This window comes from Calidris pugnax, unplaced genomic scaffold (assembly GCF_001431845.1).
Source record: "Calidris pugnax isolate Ruff unplaced genomic scaffold, ASM143184v1 scaffold17, whole genome shotgun sequence".
NCBI classification, from domain to species: Eukaryota; Metazoa; Chordata; class Aves; order Charadriiformes; family Scolopacidae; genus Calidris; species Calidris pugnax.
Window position 1 is genome coordinate 13,144,735 of NW_015090794.1, and position 19,056 is coordinate 13,163,790.

The 19,056-nt window shown below is 42.1% G+C and overlaps 1 protein-coding gene across 4 annotated transcripts in view; it reads right to left on the bottom strand.

The window, feature by feature from the left end:
• Positions 1 to 18,660, bottom strand: part of CLUAP1 (clusterin associated protein 1) — an 81,670-nt gene extending 63,010 nt beyond the window's left edge. For 2 of the 4 annotated variants that reach the window (XM_014936140.1, XM_014936138.1), the window contains exons 1-2: positions 9,299 to 9,483; positions 8,115 to 8,210 (exon numbers count right to left, since the gene is read on the bottom strand). In XM_014936140.1, the coding sequence (XP_014791626.1) occupies positions 8,115 to 8,210; positions 9,299 to 9,376 (174 nt within the window). In that variant the 5' untranslated portion in view covers positions 9,377 to 9,483. Of the gene's footprint in view, positions 1 to 8,114; positions 8,211 to 9,298; positions 9,484 to 10,804; positions 10,985 to 15,488; positions 15,574 to 17,591; positions 17,708 to 17,846; positions 17,959 to 18,573 lie in introns of those variants that run through there. The other 2 variants (XM_014936141.1, XM_014936142.1) reach the window with 2 other exon arrangements.
• Between the last annotated feature and the right edge of the window lie 396 nt (positions 18,661 to 19,056).

Consider the following 19,056-nt stretch of genomic DNA (forward strand, 5'->3'; position numbering starts at 1 on the left):
AAAGGGAACTTTAAACCCTTCTGACAGGCACAAAGTTACACTGCTCTGTTCCCCACCTTTACTCCCCTCCAGGAGCCCACCCATCTTCTGCTTCAAGAGACGGTTCCACTGAATTACCCTCAGCTCATGAACCCCAGCATGTGCTTACTGCTGTGTCCAGCTCTGGAGTCCCCAGCACAGGAAGGACATGGAGCTGTCGGAGCAGGGCCAGAGGAGGCCACAGAGATGCTGGGAGGGCTGGAGCCCCTCTGCTGGGAGGGGGGGCTGAGAGAGTTGGGGGGTTCAGCCTGGAGAAGAGAAGGCTCCAGGGAGACCTTCCAGCCCCTTCCAGTCCCTCAAGGGGGGAGCTCCAGGAAAGCTGGGGAGGGACTCTGGATGAGGGAGGGGAGCCCTAGGAGGAGGGGGAAGGGTTTGACCCTGCAAGAGGGGAGATGGAGCTGAGCTGTGGGGAAGAACTTGTTTGGTGTGAGGGTGGTGAGAGCCTGGCCCAGGTTGGCCCGAGAAGCTGTGGCTGCCCCATCCCTGGAGGGGTTCAAGGGCAGGTTGGAGGGGGCTTGGAGCAACGTGGTGTGGTGGGAGGTGTCCCTTCCCTGGGGCAGGGGGTTGGAACTTGATGACCTTTAAGGTCCTTTCTAACCCAAACCATTATATGACTGTTATTCCTGCATCCTTAAAACCCTCACCTTTAATTTACTTCATGTAAGGTTTCATGGCACGCTGCATTGGTAAAGCTTGGACTCATCCACAGGACAACAGCGTGTCACTCAACCAGGAGTTGGCTTGTGATGTCTCTTTCAGAGTCGGCCAAGACAACGAGGAACGTATCTCTTCCAGCAGAGCAAAAGCAAGGTTTGTGAGTGAATTTCCTAACATAAACAGATAGAATGGGCAGCACGGACCAGTGTGAGATTGCTTTCTGCTTTTTAAAGGGAAAAACAGCAGGGTCATCAAAAAGGCAAGACACCCAGTCAGGCAAAAAAAATCTTTACAGTTTCTCCTTTTATCCACATTCTTCTGCAACAAAACTAGAAACAATTTCCTTTCTTTATAGACAACAAATAAGAAAACTTCAGGAAGGGATATGATTTTCTGAGAGGGAAAAAACCAGCAACAATAAGGAGTACATTTTTCAGCAGCACCTTTCAGACCTCAAAGATCCACAAAGATATCACGCAAAGGTGCGGGCATTGTGTAGGCAGCAATATCACCCAAAGAGACAGCTTGAATTCACATCGAGCCTTTGACCTCAGTGAACACTGCCATATCACTTCCATTTCCATTTTCCATTCCTAGCAAAGCTTAACCAGCTCTAAGTGGAGTGACTGATGTATTCCAGAGACAGAATTACTGAGTGACTCTCTTCAGGTGGAAAAAAAGGCATTTTAAATAGATAAAAACGGCTAAAATCATTGCCCTTATGTTTAAGCCAACACATTTTCTCTGATGTAATTAAAATTTTGACATGGCTTTGAGACACATACTTTGTGTCTCATGAAGGAAGGTTAGGAGTAATGAATAACCCAAACCTCCCCAGATATTCAGAATACAGTGTTTCTGATTTAGCCCAATTAAGCGGAACTTCTTGCGGGGTCGTACAGGTTTTGACAAATGCTGTGACATGAAAAAGATTGTTTAAGTGCAATTTTCTTCCCAGCCAAGCTAGAACAGTTTTTCAGTGCAGTCTAGAACTGAGCTAGCAAGAATTCAAATCTTCCAACTGGTCAACAGACTCCTCAATGCTCTGATGTAACTGGTCCCCAAACTGGGAGGAGAAACGTGCCCCCCAGCAATCTATAGCTGGTGCTCTGTCTCCAAGCTAAATACTAATGGGAAGTTCACTATGAAATCATTTCTTACATAAAACACACATCCACAAGTGTGAGATCCACACGGCATATAGCCACTGTTATGATTACAGCAATCTAAAATATAGAACAGTATTGATTCAAATATACTTTACAATTGCAAGGTTTAATTTTAGCTTCAGTTTTACACGGCTTCCCGCTTTTCAGTCAACCATTTTTCTCAAAACTGATAGGTTAGGTTTCGGTTTGAAGCAGGACAGTTCAAGAAATTTGAAGCAAACTAGGGAATTCTCCAGAGTTCTGGCAATTTCAGGTTACAAATTTCCTCTAGAAAAAATTTTTTTCCTCCCTGATACGTGGCAACATTGTAGCCAAAGCACAGGAAATAAAAGAAATTAGTTTATCAGCCTCCCCCAGGCAGTATCTCGTACCCAGAACTAACATTTGGCAGATGGAAAATGTTTCCAATGTTACAAATAAAATCATTTTTTTACTTAACTTCCAAAGAGTACTGAGTAACGCAGCCAAATCAGTGCTCAAATCAGATCTCCCTCTCTCAGCAAGAGCAGGCGGCGAGCTACAGCAGTGGGAGAGGGGGCAGGCAGGGAGAAGGGCTCTTTAGTCAAAAAAGCTGGGAATAAAGAGATCCAAGTTAAAATAACCTTAGTGGAAATGCTTTTTATTGTAACTAATCACAGCTGGATCTCAACACCTTCAGCTCTCCTAAGAGTTTAATCCAAGTGTTTCACAAAGTGGAGTCAGTAACGACATTTTCAGTGAGTTTCATCAGTTTTGGAACAAGCTTAGACCTACACATAACAACAGGAACACCCCTAGCAACGCCCTGTGCTTCAAAATGTATCCTCCATAGATGGGGAAACCCTTTAGCTGGCTGTTAAAAGCTTTGATCTACAAAATTACAGAAATTACTCTATTTACACAAGAGGAATAAACAGTTTGTTCAAGGTCACAGACAGAGTAAGTGCCAAGAGGAACGGCAGAAAACAAACCTGATGCGTTGCCCATCTTCAGCACAGGCTAAGTATGATTAAAGAAAAATAATATTATTTTCAGTTTTCTTCAATTTCACATGGCTTAGAGGTAATTAAGAGGTAAATAAAATGAAAACAACCTTGAGAAGGTCAGAAATCTTTACGCCTGCCACCAGCACAGAGACAGTTTTATTCTGGCAATTTTTTTTTGCTTCATTATCTTACTGCGTCTAATAATTCAGCAAATGCAAGCAAGGCAGGTTCTTGACAGGCTCCTGCTAATGTGTCCCCAGGACCTCTGGCAGATGCCAAGTGGCAGGAGCTCAGAGCCAGCCAGCTTCACAGAGGGGTTAGAAAGAGCTGTGAATTCCTTCTTTTGGATGCCCGATGTATGACAACTCAGGAACATCCTTCCTCAACTGATCGCAACTGCCCTCAAAGGTCATTAATGCTTCATTTTCTGCTAAAAAATTATTTGGATCATCTCATCATTCCTCCCTCCCCCCAAAGATTCACCTTGCCATTTTCCCCATGAGCGATCAATCACCAGCTGTTCCAGGGAATAGAGGACCACTGACTTCTCTAGCATCTTCTAACATCTCCAGGAAGAAATTTTTTGCTGTGAGGGTGGTGAGAGCCTGGCCCAGGTTAGCTTGAGAAGCTGTGGCTGCCCCATCCCTGGAGGGGTTCAAGGGCAGGTTGGAGGGGGCTTGGAGCAACCTGGTGTGATGGGAGGTGTCCCTGCCCAGGGCAGGGGGTTGGAACTTGATGATCTCTAAGGTCCCTTCCAACCCAAACCATTCCATGATTCTATGATCTTTAGGCCACTGACAAGACTGCAGCCATTAACTGTGTAGTTCCACGGGAAGCCACCAGATATGAAACCCAAAGTTCAGGTGAATGTGTAGTGAAGTGGTGCTGCATTTTGCCCAAGAACTTATATTAAATCTGTTGCTGCTTTTCTTAATTTGGGGCTTGACAGACTTAATCACTGCACTGGCATTTTGATCTTCTACTTCTTTTAATCACCCTAAGCATTTAGTACAGTGTATAAAGAGAGAGAAAGAAATCCACACAAAATCTCCCATTCCCACCTCAAATCCAAATCAACCTTCACCTTACCCATCAGAAAAAAAAAAAGTGCTAGAAAATGGATTATAGAAAACAAGAATGCAAAGCACCTAGTGACTCTTCCAAAGCTAGTTGTAAATCTTCTGAAAATTAAGGCTACAAATTAATGCAATGCAGAGGAAGTTCCACCTTCATTGTTTCCTTTGCTGCCAGGGAAGACATATGTCTCTCTACACAGAATTTGCTTTTCAGCTGGGGATCTGACTATGTTGTACCAAAATTCATTCATCAACTCCCCTACAGTCCTAACATGTATCAAGATTACAATGATTTTACACATGAAGAACTAATTACAGAATGTTAGGAACCAGCATATTCAAAACCAGAGTCTATAAATTCCAAGTCTGCAAGTTCTGTGCTCTAACATTCGGACCAGTAAGACTGGAAACTGCAGACTATCTTGCAAATGTAAGCATTAAATGTGTTTTAAAAGAAAAATTCTCTTTCCACCACTGCATTGCCAAAGGACACCAACAACCTATGCTGTGGTCTAGAAACAACAACTTTGTTAGAAATCACCATTTAACTCCAAAGAGCCTCTGGCCAAGCAAGGTTTTTCATCCTTTTCCCCCTTAGTGCTGAATTGCTCCCCAAAGTTAACTGGGCCAAGCTCTGGTTTCATGGTTACGTGACAGTGTGGGGGATACAGCTGCAGTAACACACGTGCAGAGCCCATCCTTCTCCTCCACATCTGGTGCTCCACAACCCACCCCACGAGTTGGGATCCACCGACAGCAGGAAAGGGGATCTCTTTGCCTTTCTGCAGGGCTGGAACCAAATGGCTTCTCTTCACATTTAAGCTTTCTCCTGACTTAGGATTGTTAGTTGGAAATGCCTTCCTCTTCTTTTACAAATAAAAAATCTGATTTCTTTTTTAAACCAAAAATGACATTTGTGATTTTCCCTTGATAAGGAAAGTAGAGCTTCAGGTTTTTTTTTTTTTACTTGATAAGGAAAGTAGAGCTTCAGGGTTTGGTTTTTTTTTCCTCCAAAAAATCTTAACAGCATCACAGGCTGAATTCAGCAAATGAAAACTTGTAGGTTTTGTTTCTTCTGCTATTCTTAAATTAAAGAGTTTTTTACAATTATAGATTAACTTTGAAAGTAGTTTACATATACATTCAGTCTAGAAACAATGTATTTTTGAAGGTGTCAGAAAAGCACAAGTACCACATTTCCAAGAAAATACAGAATACAGAAATGAATACAGACTCAAATTCTTCCCAGTGAACACACACACACATTTCCATCACTATATACCTACAAGACATGTAACAGAACCATTCTGCTAATAAACTCTTCCCTGGCTGAAATTTGTTTTCATTCAGAAAGCAATTCATTAAAAAAAAAAAAAAAGTCAAAAAATGTGTTTCACGACCCAAACCAATAAAATTTATCTAATGTATACGGCTTTTCTACAGAGTTCTATATAAATTATGTGCAAAAAGGACTCCAGTAAAGTAAGTAAAGGTTGTGACACAAATTACAGTCAGCATTTCTACAGGAAATAATGAGCTTTACTTCACTTCTTCCCACTGATCTTTTCCCAAAAGCTGCTCAGACTATGAGAACAGACCCAGTCAACCCATTAGTGCCAAATGCTGGCATTTCTTTTACTGGAAAGATGAAGCAGTCTTCATTTAGGACAGAAACAAGATATATCATCAGTCTGTCTTAGCCTAGGTAGAAAGAGTCTTCATTTAAATATTTGAAAGTGGATGGATTGGGGGTGGAAAAAAAAAAAGAAAAAAAGAAAAATAAAAACCCGAGAAGTTCAGGAAACATAAAACTACCATGTTTTCAAATTCATTAAAACAATATCACAGCTATAGTCAATGCACCTCATAAATGAGACAGGATTCAGGATATAAAATGTAATGAAAAAGTTAACCATACTCCTCTCCTACCACCCTTTAATCGTGCAATCCCTCTGCCAGTGAAACTTATTGTGCCCATTACTTAGCCACGCAACATCAAAAGAAAACAAGCACTGGAAATCAATAATCTTCACATTAAAAAATAATAAAAGGAACCTTAGATTAATGGCAACTAATTTAATATCCATAGAAAAAGCTCTAATTCCCCACACAAAGCCAGAATTAACTGCACTTCTGGTTCCAAGTTCTGGTTCTACTACTTAGACCACCTGGTTCCAAGTGAGAAGGGCAGGCAGAAGATTCCATCCCTGTCATCTTCTGAGCACCTCCCCAAGTCTGTGAAGGATCCAGAGAAGATGGTGTGAAATGAAGAAGGCCTGCCCCTGAATATTGGCTGCTTAGAAAGAACTACAGCTCCCCTGACTTCTGTGGGCATGTTCAGACCTAACAGCAGCAGAAGAAAACAGCAGCATTTGGCTCTAAGCCTCTTGTTTGATGAGGAAATTTCATACTTCAAGTGAAAGGCGGAGTTGGGTGCTTCTAATTAAAAAAGGACAAATTAAAAATTGACAAATTCCACTGAACAACTGGTTACTGCAACCTCCTGGCTTCTACCCTGGAACCTATTTGCTTTGCCACATGCTCAAGCCCCAAACTCGTCAAACGCTTACGTACCAAATTTGGCATTTAACACACAAGCCACAAATGGGTCCTTTAGCTTTAACAAATCACCAAAGAAGTCTGGAACCAGTCGCAAATCATAAGGAACAGAGCATGAAAGTCTCTTCTGCTGCTCTCTGGAGGTTCTCACTGTGCTGTCAGAGTGTCACCTTGTGCTTTTAGGATATAAACTCAGAGCTAATGAGACAGAAGCAAAGGTCATCTTTCCTCAGGCAGGATTTCTTAAAGACAACAAGTTCAATCTGTCAAACCTTTTTGCAAAATACAAACTGTGTACCTATATAGGATTAGTTCGTCCCATCTTGTGCCCTCAGTCATTACGCCACGAGAAACGTGCTCACTACTATATATAAGAAATGCTGTCCTTTTAGAAATTGCACCTTTAAATAGTCTTCCACTGAAGATCTCTTAATGGACCCAATGAGAAGTGGCTGTGCTGCAGCACTTCATCATCTCTTGATTTTTCATTTCATGCTTTCAGCGCTCTGCACTTGGGCAAGTCCCTCTTCTAGGGCCCAGTTCTCAAGTCAGCCCAACTCCTAAAAGCCTTGATTTAAAGCGACTAAACAATGCCCAATTTCAAACCAATGCTCGAGTACTTTTAAAAAATGTTGCCTTATACTGACCTATCCCTGACTTTTTAGCAGAGTTTTAGAGATGCTGTACTTAGAAAAAAGGGTTTAATGATCAGAGCAAACATTAGGCAGTATTTGTGTGAACACTGTCTCAAAACCAAGAAATTAACAGAAGAATGCAAGATGAGAAGTGACTGATTAACGATTTTGTGACAATCATGTATGTTGAATTCAACTGGCTTACGCCTTCTCTCTCCCTTTTATAAAGTATTAATGCTTTTCACACTGCTGCATACCACACTAACATATCCAGCAGAAAAGGCAACGTTCCCCAGATAATCTTCCCTGTATATCATCTACCTTTTGAAACACTTGCACTCCATCAAACAAGGACCTGGGAGCATTAATTGTCGAGGCACCCAGGCTACTGCTCTTAGAGACTGCGCTTCCTACAGCTCAGATACTGCGAATCTGAAGACTACCTGTAACAGAACTAGAACATTCAGGGTTTCCCTTGTTTAAATGTCTATTTTCAGAAAATGAATAACCTCCAGCATTGCAGATAAATGCATTAAAGAAAATAATTGAAAGCCATATTGGCAGCGTTTCAGGACACTTCCGTGACTTCATGCAACAGCTTGTGATTTTACACCGAAGCTAAAAAATATGAAGAACCCCGCGGGCTCGCGAGGCCTTCAATTACTGTAACAGAAATAATGAGCCTCTCACTTGGGCAACTGAGGGCATTAATCATTTATCTTTCTGAATATATCTATCCCCACCACTAAAACGTACATATAAAGTTAGTATTTCCAAACAGTTCTACAGAGAGTATTTCAGTTTTCTGCCGAAGAGAAAATGCCAAACTGTTCTCTCAGGCTTACTGCAATTCAAGTATAAATACGAGTGGGAAGGAGAGGCAAGCTTTCAGAGCCATCCCTTCAACTCAGAGAATATTCATTTTAAATGTAGTCATTAAGATGAACTATTGATACGTTTTTCACCCTTTTCCAGTGAACCCAAGTTTCCATACGCTCTCCAGGTTGTACTTACCCTCAGTTCAACTTCTTTGCCAAGTAAGTCATAGAGGGTTGCTCCTTTGGAGGTGATTTCGGAGGCAAGCTGTCTGGCTGCCTTCAAGTCAGCAATCTGCAAACACAGAAACAGCACTCAATAGCAAAAGAGAATCCCCAGAGTAACAAAGAAAATCCTCAACGGGTCTTTTTTTCCCATTTTGATGTTAAAATTGCATCAGAAATCAGCACAGTGGCCAAAAATCTGCTGTAGCATTGAAGAAGTTGTCCCGTGGAATCAGAGCAAGCCTCTCTCCTGGCTTTAGAATGGTCTAGATGAAGCACCATTCAGACACAGGCTTCTGGATGAAACATCAGCCACTTTTGGCCAACAAAAAAACCTCCTCAAAACTGTGACTCGGCCAGTTGTTGAATCATACGCTGCCCAGGCCAAAAGGAAACATGTAAAAGTAAAAAGTATATATACCATAAGGAACGTGACTAGCAGATTGCATAGGCAAGGAATACTGATCATGTACAAGTTGATTTTTTATTATTTCTTCAGGTGCTTTCTTCAGAGGGACACACCAGATCTACCTAAACTAAAAAACCCCTGTGGTTCTGCCATTTTTTCATGAATGGTAGCGTTACTGCCTAACAAGCGAGCATGACATAGTATAGCTATAAACAATCAAAGACTAAAAATATTAGTATATAGAAGAGGTGCTAAAACTAACAAAAAGAAGCAACAGAAATTCCTCTTATTTAACAAAGTGTTGGGGCTTTTCTAATACCTAGAGATGGCATCTACTTTAAGGGTTTGAACAGCTTTGATGTCTGTTCGGGTAACAAAAGAGTTCCTTCAATGCAAACAGGCTCAAAAAGCCTTTTCAGTCAATATTTTGCACACTCCCGTTGCAACAAGGTTAGTAGACAGAAAATAGTCTTTATTCTGGTCTGCTCCAACATTTCTATGATTTCAACAGCAGTCCATAGCAAAGATAACCAGGTTTGTGCCCCTGGTGCCTTGTGTTACGCTTCTGATTGAGAACTCACAGAGACTAAAGCAAATCATAGCCTATAACCTCAACTACAGAAGCTATGAGTTAAATCCATACCCGCTGTGAAAAAATTCCCTGCTTAAGTTTCAGATCAAAAATGGATTTGTTTTCCCTAGGTGAACACAAAACCCCTGCTCAAAACAAGAGTAGAAGTTGTCCTTACTTTTGAGCCGAGATCAAACTTGAACTTGCTGGTGTCTTCCTCACTCGGGTCTGTGCATTCCACCCCCTTGGTGTTCATCGCCCCGTAAAGCACCGAGGTGATCTTCAGCAGTTCCTTCACCGCGTAGCCATCAGCTTGGTAGAGCTTCTTAGTGTTGAGCTTTATGTGAGCTTTGGTAGCCTTTGGGAAGAAAGAATGAATTCATCATGTCACAAAGAACAAAATACTCATTTAACCTCTTCACACCTCCCTCGAGAGCTCTTTTTGGGGGCACCATGCTCTGGTTTACGGAAATAAATCTTCCTGTTTGGAAACACAAGTTTGCCTCACCGTATTACTGATGTTTCTAGAAGAAATTTTGCTGAGACACGTGCACTTTCCGCATGTCGGAAGATTTGCAGATAATTGCCAGAATGAAAAAATTCAAAACTATCCATTAATTCTTCCCTGCATGACGATCAGCAAAAACTCTGTGCACCACTTAAATTCAAATTAAGTTTAAGTGGAACATAAGTGCTGCCCAGGTCTCGTGATGATGCTGCAGAGAGGTAAATTTCACCCTTAATGAGTTACAAGAATAAGATCAATTATCCTAATCTAACTGTCTTCTCTTCCAGCAGTACCTTCAGAATATTTTATTGTTTCTCTCAATTTTTTCCCTGTTACGATATTAGTGGTTTTATTCCCTTGTCTTCCATCTCTGAAAAGTACAGACAGACCAGTAAGGAAAAAACCCATTAAAAATTATAATATTATCTTTTTATACTTCAAAATAATAAAGGGGGGAAAAGAGGATAATAGAAATGATGCATCTGTCACAGAAAGGACACAATCGTTGTTCTTGAAATTCCTGACAAGATTATATCCTAAAGGAAGAGCCCCAGGGAGCCAACACCAAACTCCAGGTAAAAGTTGGAGGCACTCTGCCTGATGGCAGGACTGAAGCTGCAAGCAAACAAAAACTGATCACCAGTTATGGATACAAGAAATAAGCATCCAAATGACTTAACATTTTCTTTTCACTATCTTTTTAAGATGAAACTTCTGCTAAAACATTTATCCTTTGGGAATACTACCTAGAGATGGCATCTACTTTAAGGGTTTGAACAGCTTTGATGTCTGTTCGGGTAACAAAAGAGTTCCTTCAATGCAAACAGGCTCAAAAAGCCTTTTCAGTCAATATTTTGCACACTCCCGTTGCAACAAGGTTAGTAGACAGAAAATAGTCTTTATTCTGGTCTGCTCCAACATTTCTATGATTTCAACAGCAGTCCATAGCAAAGATAACCAGGTTTGTGCCCCTGGTGCCTTGTGTTACGTTTCTGATTGAGAACTCACAGAGACTAAAGCAAATCATAGCCTATAACCCCAACTACAGAAACTACGAGTTAAATCCATACCCGCTGTGAAAAAATTCCCTGCTTAAGTTTCAGATCAAAAATGGATTTGTTTTCCCTAGGTGAACACAAAACCCCTGCTCAAAACAAGAGTAGAAGTTGTCCTTACTTTTGAGCCGAGATCAAACTTGAACTTGCTGGTGTCTTCCTCACTCGGGTCTGTGCATTCCACCCCCTTGGTGTTCATCGCCCCGTAAAGCACCGAGGTGATCTTCAGCAGTTCCTTCACCGCGTAGCCATCAGCTTGGTAGAGCTTCTTAGTGTTGAGCTTTATGTGAGCTTTGGTAGCCTTTGGGAAGAAAGAATGAATTCATCATGTCACAAAGAACAAAATACTCATTTAACCTCTTCACACCTCCCTCGAGAGCTCTTTTTGGGGGCACCATGCTCTGGTTTACGGAAATAAATCTTCCTGTTTGGAAACACAAGTTTGCCTCACCGTATTACTGATGTTTCTAGAAGAAATTTTGCTGAGACACGTGCACTTTCCGCATGTCGGAAGATTTGCAGATAATTGCCAGAATGAAAAAATTCAAAACTATCCATTAATTCTTCCCTGCATGACGATCAGCAAAAACTCTGTGCACCACTTAAATTCAAATTAAGTTTAAGTGGAACATAAGTGCTGCCCAGGTCTCGTGATGATGCTGCAGAGAGGTAAATTTCACCCTTAATGAGTTACAAGAATAAGATCAATTATCCTAATCTAACTGTCTTCTCTTCCAGCAGTACCTTCAGAATATTTTATTGTTTCTCTCAATTTTTTCCCTGTTACGATATTAGTGGTTTTATTCCCTTGTCTTCCATCTCTGAAAAGTACAGACAGACCAGTAAGGAAAAAACCCATTAAAAATTATAATATTATCTTTTTATACTTCAAAATAATAAAGGGGGGAAAAGAGGATAATAGAAATGATGCATCTGTCACAGAAAGGACACAATCGTTGTTCTTGAAATTCCTGACAAGATTATATCCTAAAGGAAGAGCCCCAGGGAGCCAACACCAAACTCCAGGTAAAAGTTGGAGGCACTCTGCCTGATGGCAGGACTGAAGCTGCAAGCAAACAAAAACTGATCACCAGTTATGGATACAAGAAATAAGCATCCAAATGACTTAACATTTTCTTTTCACTATCTTTTTAAGATGAAACTTCTGCTAAAACATTTATCCTTTGGGAATATTGTGTGGCAGAAAGAATCTATCAAAGATTCACCGGTGGTATTACACAGCTTTGGTGTTACAGTGTTTCTCTAAGCAATTCACATCCCCGCCGGGCTCTGGCAGTGCAAGTCCTTCAACCTGGAGTAGAAGACTCCAGCAGAGTGGTTGGTATGAGTTTTGCCCGCTTTGCACTGAGCTTCACTGAATAAATGGCTGCAGCAAAATCCCCTGTGAAACTAAAGAGAGAAAGAACCACAATTCAAATAATGGATTTGGCTCCAGGCTTTCAAAGAGCGAAGGAAACAAAGCCAATAATTGTTGCCCCACATCTCTCTAGATGCATCTTGTCAAACTTCGCGATTTTGCAATCAGATTTCCATTTCCAAGATTTCGGAAATCCCAAAACTCTCAACCCAGCAGAGGAAAGCAACTCCACATCTGCTTCCTGCAGGCAGGAACTCAGCTGAAAAGCGAAGGCAAAACTCCCAGTACAGGTTACTGGTGTTGTACACCCCGAGCCCAGGGAATACGAGACTTAATGGTACCAAAAAAACCCCCTAATCACTCCTGAAAATTTTGACCAGTGTGACCTCACAAACACACAAAGTAGAAAGCCAGGTATGTTTTCCTTCCTTCCCTTTCAGTAGAAGGAATCTTACAAACTAATCATAGAAATAGTAGGTATTAAATTTTCAGAGAAGCAGGTCATTAAATTGACAGAACCTGTTAAACATCCTCTACACAAAGACAACCAGGGCACCGCATCATAAAGGAGGCTGTTAAAGACAGGAATTCCAATTTCAGTTCCATTCAGCCTCAAGAGAGAAAAATCAATGTCTAGTAAAAGGAAAAAACAATGTTTTTTCACTCAAAAACTAGTTACAAAGAGGAAAAAATACACAGACAGGTACACATATTTCTCAGATTGGCACAACAGTACTGCTTACTCAAGCACGTAACTTCATGTTTGGAAAGCTTGAGACAGTCATTGATTTTTAAAACAACTCTAAAGAGATTTAAAGTATTATTAAAAATCACCTCCCCTTTATTCTGAAGATCAGATTATTACCACACAACAGAAAAGTGCAATAGAAATACGCTGCAAGACGGAAAGTTTGCTTTGCTTTAAGATCTGCTTTTTATCACAGAGTCAAATTCTGGCAGCGTGATGGAAATGCAGAAACAGCCCAGGGAAGAAGCAGAACTCCCAGCAGGGTGCTCCAGCAGAGTCCTGCTCTTTCCCCTGCCTAGCCCAAACATTTTGCATTCTTTCCTGCACAATGGCACATTCTCGATAGGGAGAACAAGGATTGCTTTCATCTCCCTGTCTTGTTTAATGCTTTGGATAGTCTCCTGGGTACTCTGTGGGTCTAAATCTCCACAGGCTGAAATGGGAATTGAACACACGGTGCTTCCCAGAAACCACTCAAGATGATTATTAGCAGAAATTGCATCAATCTCTTCTCCCACCACTTTTTAAAAAACAAATATGTCTCTCTCTCCTTGGTTTGCTAAGTATGTTTCCATGAGTGCATTGCTACGAGACTGAACTCATTAGAAGCTTTTTGCTGTGCTCTGCCTCAAATTTGGATCCAAGTGGGCTCAAATAGGAGCCAGGTACTGAGTCACACAAACTAGGACAGTTCTGGGTGGACAAATGATTAAAAATCCACATAAAACAACCCTGCAGACACTTCAGGAACCTTTGGGTCCGAAAAGGAGACATTTGGCAAGTTCTCGAACTACTGGTAGCAAAGAGCAATGCATAATTTGTGTAAAAAATTAACACATCTTTACTCCTTGTTCAGCAAAGGAGAGCTATACTCTCGTTATATTTCATAATGATTAATCTATCCTGATGTTCTCTTCTCAGATAAATCTGTCTCCATCAAATCTCACATCTGGCTACAGAGGCATAAAGCTATCAGCTACTGGAGAAGATAACCGTGGATTCCGTGGACAGTGAATTATTAAGGAAATGTCTACAAGCTCTCATTCTGAAAATGCTGAAAACCTATAATAATCCCCATATTACATTGTATTATTAACTGAGAATAAGTACAGGATGATTAAAGAAATTCCCATTCATTTCATTTTCTGAATCATATGATGTAATTCGTCAAAACCCATTAGGATTTCTTATATGAAATCAGTTACTAAAAGGAATTATTAAGTTATTAATTCTGCTTCCATACTTGCACTTTTAAAACATGCTGGATTTGGAGGAAATCCCTCCAAACAAAACAGACCTGCTCATCACAGATTCCTATGATGCTCCAGGGCTCAGCAGTGCATTTGGGTACATACAGAAGTGTATCATGCTCTGAACATAGTAAAATGAAGGAATTTTACAGTGAAAATCATCATAAATCCAAAGGGGAAAACTGGCTTGGTTAGAATATCATTTTGATATATTTTAAAAACTCAAAAAGTATTATAAGAAATTAATCTTTGGCATTAGCATAAAGACTTCCATTGCTTTCAGACCAATCTGCGGCCCCATTAAGTTTTTTTCCACCTGGTTAAGAGTGTGTTATAACTGCAAAGGCTCACGCCGCATCAAAATAACAGGAGTGATATGTAGGACAATGTTATTTTATTCCATGGGACCAAAGAAAGCTGACAGCCCAATTCAAGCATGCTCATGCATAGTGCAATAAAAGATTTGGTCTGAGAAAAATATGGCTCGATCTAGTGAGAGGGCTCATACAACAGAGTACTGCTATATGATTCCATAGTATAATGAAAACATCAGAAGTGATGACTATTCAAGCACATAAAAGAATCAGGCATCCTGAGTCTGGCCTGTTCAAGTTTATAACAGCACAACATGTACAATACAGCACAAGAATCACAAAATGATATGGGGTTGGAAGGAACCTCTGGAGATCATCCAGTCCAACCCCCTGCCAGAGCAGGGTCACCCACAGCAGGTCCCACAGGAACGTGTCCAGGTGGGGTTTGAATGTCTCCAGAGAAGGAGACTCCACCACCTCTCTGGGCAGCCTCTGCCAGGGCTCTGCCACCCTCACAGCAAAGAAGTTCCTCCTCATGTTTAGATGGAGCTTCCTCTGTTCAAGTTTGTGCCCGTTTCCTCTTGTCCTGTCCCTGGGCACCACTGAAAAAAGACTGGCCCCATCCTCCTGACACCCACCCTTTAAGTATTTATAAGCATTGATCAGATCCCCCCTCAGTCTTCTCCTCTCCAGACTAAACAGACCCAAGTCCCTCAGCCTTTCCTCATCAAGAGATGCTCCAGGCCCCTCATCATCTTTGTGGTCCTTTGCTATACCCTCTTCAGCAGTTCCCTGTCCTTCTTGAACTGGGGAGCTCAGAACTGGACCCAGTGCTCCAGATGGGGCCTCCCCAGGGCAGAGCAGAGGGGCAGGATGACCTCCCTCCACCTGCTGGTCACGCTCTTCTTGATGCCCCCCAGGATTCCATTGGCCTTCTTGGCCACAAGGGCACATTGCTGGCTCATGGACATCCTGCTGTCCACCCACACACAGTACATACCCAGCCACCCAATGCAAGGAAAGTGTAAGGGATTGAGAGAGAAATTCCATTTAATTCCGTATTAATGGAACCAGTATTTCAATGTGCTTAAGCACGATGCCCAAGACAGATTTACCATGAACTGAGCCACTGCCTTAATGAAGAAAACCCGGTCCTGTTCTGTCTCCACGTCAGGAGGAATATCAGTCTGAGGTTCATACCTGTGGAGAGAAGGATGCGTAGAGTCTGACAAGAAATACATCTACAATATTAACGAGACTGGTTCATTTGTGAGGCAAAAATCAAACCAAACTAGCATGTATGAGACTGGAAAATAAATCTTTAGCTCCTGCTGCAGACTGGGGCATCCAGACCCTGCAACGCATGTGACAGCTTTGTGTACAAACTGTAGAAGCTGTAAAACCTGAGACACTTCTCCAGAAGGAACTGTTACTGTGGGGTCCCGAATCTTTTCAGTCAGTTTTGCAAAGGAGCAAAATTTAGCTGGCTCAATCAAGTCTGGGAAATACTTATTGTCAGAAGTAATTTGCCACTTAAATCACAAGCTGCTTTTATAAATCAAACTAAACCTAACCACGTGTGGCTTCACAATTTAAAACACCAAGCATATGACTAAATTAATATTCCCAGCCTTTTTACTGGTACATCAAAATGACTTGTACTAGATTACTATTGTTGGTAATAGCAAAACTAGCCACCTTTTTCTTTAAAATGTTACCAGACCTTTCCACTCTCTAGAAACACACAAGTTCCCGCTCACAGGCATCACTTCAAACACATTATTCAAAAGTAAACGAAACTTACAAGTCCGCAAATTGAAAGATTGTGAAATGCCTTTTAAAAACCCACTAGTAAAATGTAGAAACTTCTCCAAGTCTCACCAGCCTACAGGAACCAGGGAAGAAAAAAGGAAATTCCCAGAATCTTCTACAAAGCTTTCAACATTCAGACAGGCAAAAGGCACCTTCACTTTCAAATCACATGTAAAATTAAGAGCAAGGCAAGCGCAAAGGAGCCTCTCTTGCTTTAAAGTGTATTTAAAAGGCCTCTAGAATCTGGAAAATCTGCCTGTGCCAAGTGTAAGTCTGACCTGTAACAGACAAGGTGCCAGTGTTCAGTTGCTATTTGCTCTGAAAGTGAAGCACTTCACCATTAGGCATAAAACTCCGAGTAATAACACAGAAGTTTAAGCTTTTAAAAGTGTTCACGTTCACTAGAGAAGCATATTTTTAAAACAATATTTTTGTTGTCTTTCAACTGTTATGTTACTGTTACATACAGAGGTGGGACAGATTTTTGGTTTTACACCTGAGTTGTAAACAACTGGTAATTTAGACCCTCAGTGTAACAGCAACATTTTAAAGACTATTTAGGTAATTTAATCCAAATAATTTTGAATGGCTGTAAGTATTTCCCTGTTTTATTACAATTGCAACAGTATTCATCAAATTTCTAACAGCTTGATAATTAAACTGAATGGACACTAATTATGAATCAAGGCCAAAAAATAGCAATCAGGCAAATGGGTCACTGTCATAATTTCAATTGTAATATTCTACCTTATGAGTAGCTTAAAAAACATAGTTTATTTTTTTCACTCACATGGGAGAAAGAAGATCATGTAGAATTTGATTAGCACCTCAGGTTTCATAAATACTTAGCCAAAGTCTGTCAATGGGTTAAGTGGGTGTAGAACTACAGCTGGAGAGCAGTAGATTAGTATTGTGGCATCTTACTTTTATTTTTTTTTAACATTGCATGGATGCTAGACAATACCAGGTAGAACCAGTAACAACTGTAACAATAAGGTAAGAACTAACTGTATCTTGAGAAGTTCTCTCTATATATATCTCCCTGTTGGGGGTACAAGTCAGATATAGGCAGGATGATAACGGAGTTTGTAAATTATACAAAAGATATGGCTACTTTCAAGTAAGTATATCCACCTTCAAGATGCAATCTCTGCCAGAACCGAGTCATTGTATTTTCCACTTCAGCAATTAAAACACTTTTTTTTTTTATAAGTAAACTAAAAACCTGCAAACTTAACTACCGCATTTACTATCTGATATTTAGAACAGCAGATCTCAACGAATGACTAATTATCACTATGCTCCTCTTTAAACATCTTAATACAGTTTCACACCAAACCAGCAGCTGCAAGCATATGTCCTGCATCCCAGCATCATCCCCAACGCTCCTTAGTCTAATCACCAACCTTTTCACCAGCCACAGAAGCACTTCTGAAACGAGCATGAAGTTTGGGGTATGGAAATTCTCCATGGATATGAGTCGGGGATACCCCAGTGCCCTCATCATCTCGGTAAAATCTGAAAAACAAGCAAAAAAAGGGATTGCTTCTTATATATCCACCAGGGACCTTGCCGAGAGCCCCAACTTAATACAGTTTCACACCAAGCATATGTCCTACATCCCAGCATCAGCCCCAAAGCTCATTAGTCTAATCACCAACCTTTTCACCAGCCACAGAAGCACTTCTGAAACGAGCATGAAGTTTGGGGTATGGAAATTCTCCATGGATATGAGTCGGGGATACCCCAGTGCCCTCATCATCTCGGTAAAATCTGAAAAACAAGCAAAAAAAGGGATTGCTTCTTATATATCCACCAGGGACCTTGCCGAGAGCCCCACAGCACGCCGGTCATTTAGCATTAGACAGGCCCTGGTCAAAGAACTACTCACAAAAAGTCTGAATGTGTTAATTAACAAAATCCATTTCACTAAAACATATGGCAGAGTAAAAAGGCGACTTTTTAACAAGAGACTCACTGGGCAGAAAACAGTATTAAAACAGCTTGTCTCTACAAAACATGAAGTTAAACGAAGTTAAGCACAGACTGTGGTGACCAGAGGCTGTGCTATCCCACCCACCCCTCGGCCTGTGAAAGCGCAGTAGCCCTGCCAGGCAGTTTAAAGAAATTAAATTATTGAATAAAATTCTGCAGCCCTTGCCCGAGGCACAGGTGAGGCCTCAAGCTGCCCTCACCCCCCGGCGCTGCCTCCCGCATCTCGAAGTGAAATTACAGGGCAAAACTCGGAGGCAAAGCGGGGCCCGCCCGGCTACTGAGGGGCCGGGGCCGGGGCCGCCCCGCAGGCCCCGCCGAGTTGGGGAGGGGGTTCAATGGGGTGCCCGTCCCGCTCCATCCCGTCCCCCCCCGTCCCTCAGCGGGGCCGCTCACTCCGGAGGTCGCGGAACGACATGGTTTGGGGAGCCCGGTGGCCTCCGCCTCCGCCGCCGCCGCCACACTAGGCCGGGCGGCGCCGCTCGTCGCTATGGCAACCCCCCCTACGGCGCGGCGGCCGGGCCAAACCGCCTCCGAAAGCGAAGGGCCATGGCCGGGCCTGGGCCGGACCGGGGACCGGCTGGGCCTCATGGCGGCTCCTGTGCGCCGGGAGATGGACCTGTTGGAGCGGGGCTAGAGGAGGCCCCGGAGATGCTGGGAGGGCTGGAGCCCCTCTGCTGGGAGGGGGGGCTGAGAGAGTTGGGGGGGTTCAGCCTGGAGAAGAGAAGGCTCCGGGGAGACCTTCCAGCCCCTTCCAGTCCCTCAAGGGGCTCCAGGAAAGCTGGGGAGGGACTCTGGATGAGGGAGGGGAGCCCTAGGAGGAGGGGGAAGGGTTTGACCCTGCAAGAGGGGAGATGGAGCTGAGCTGTGGGGAAGAAC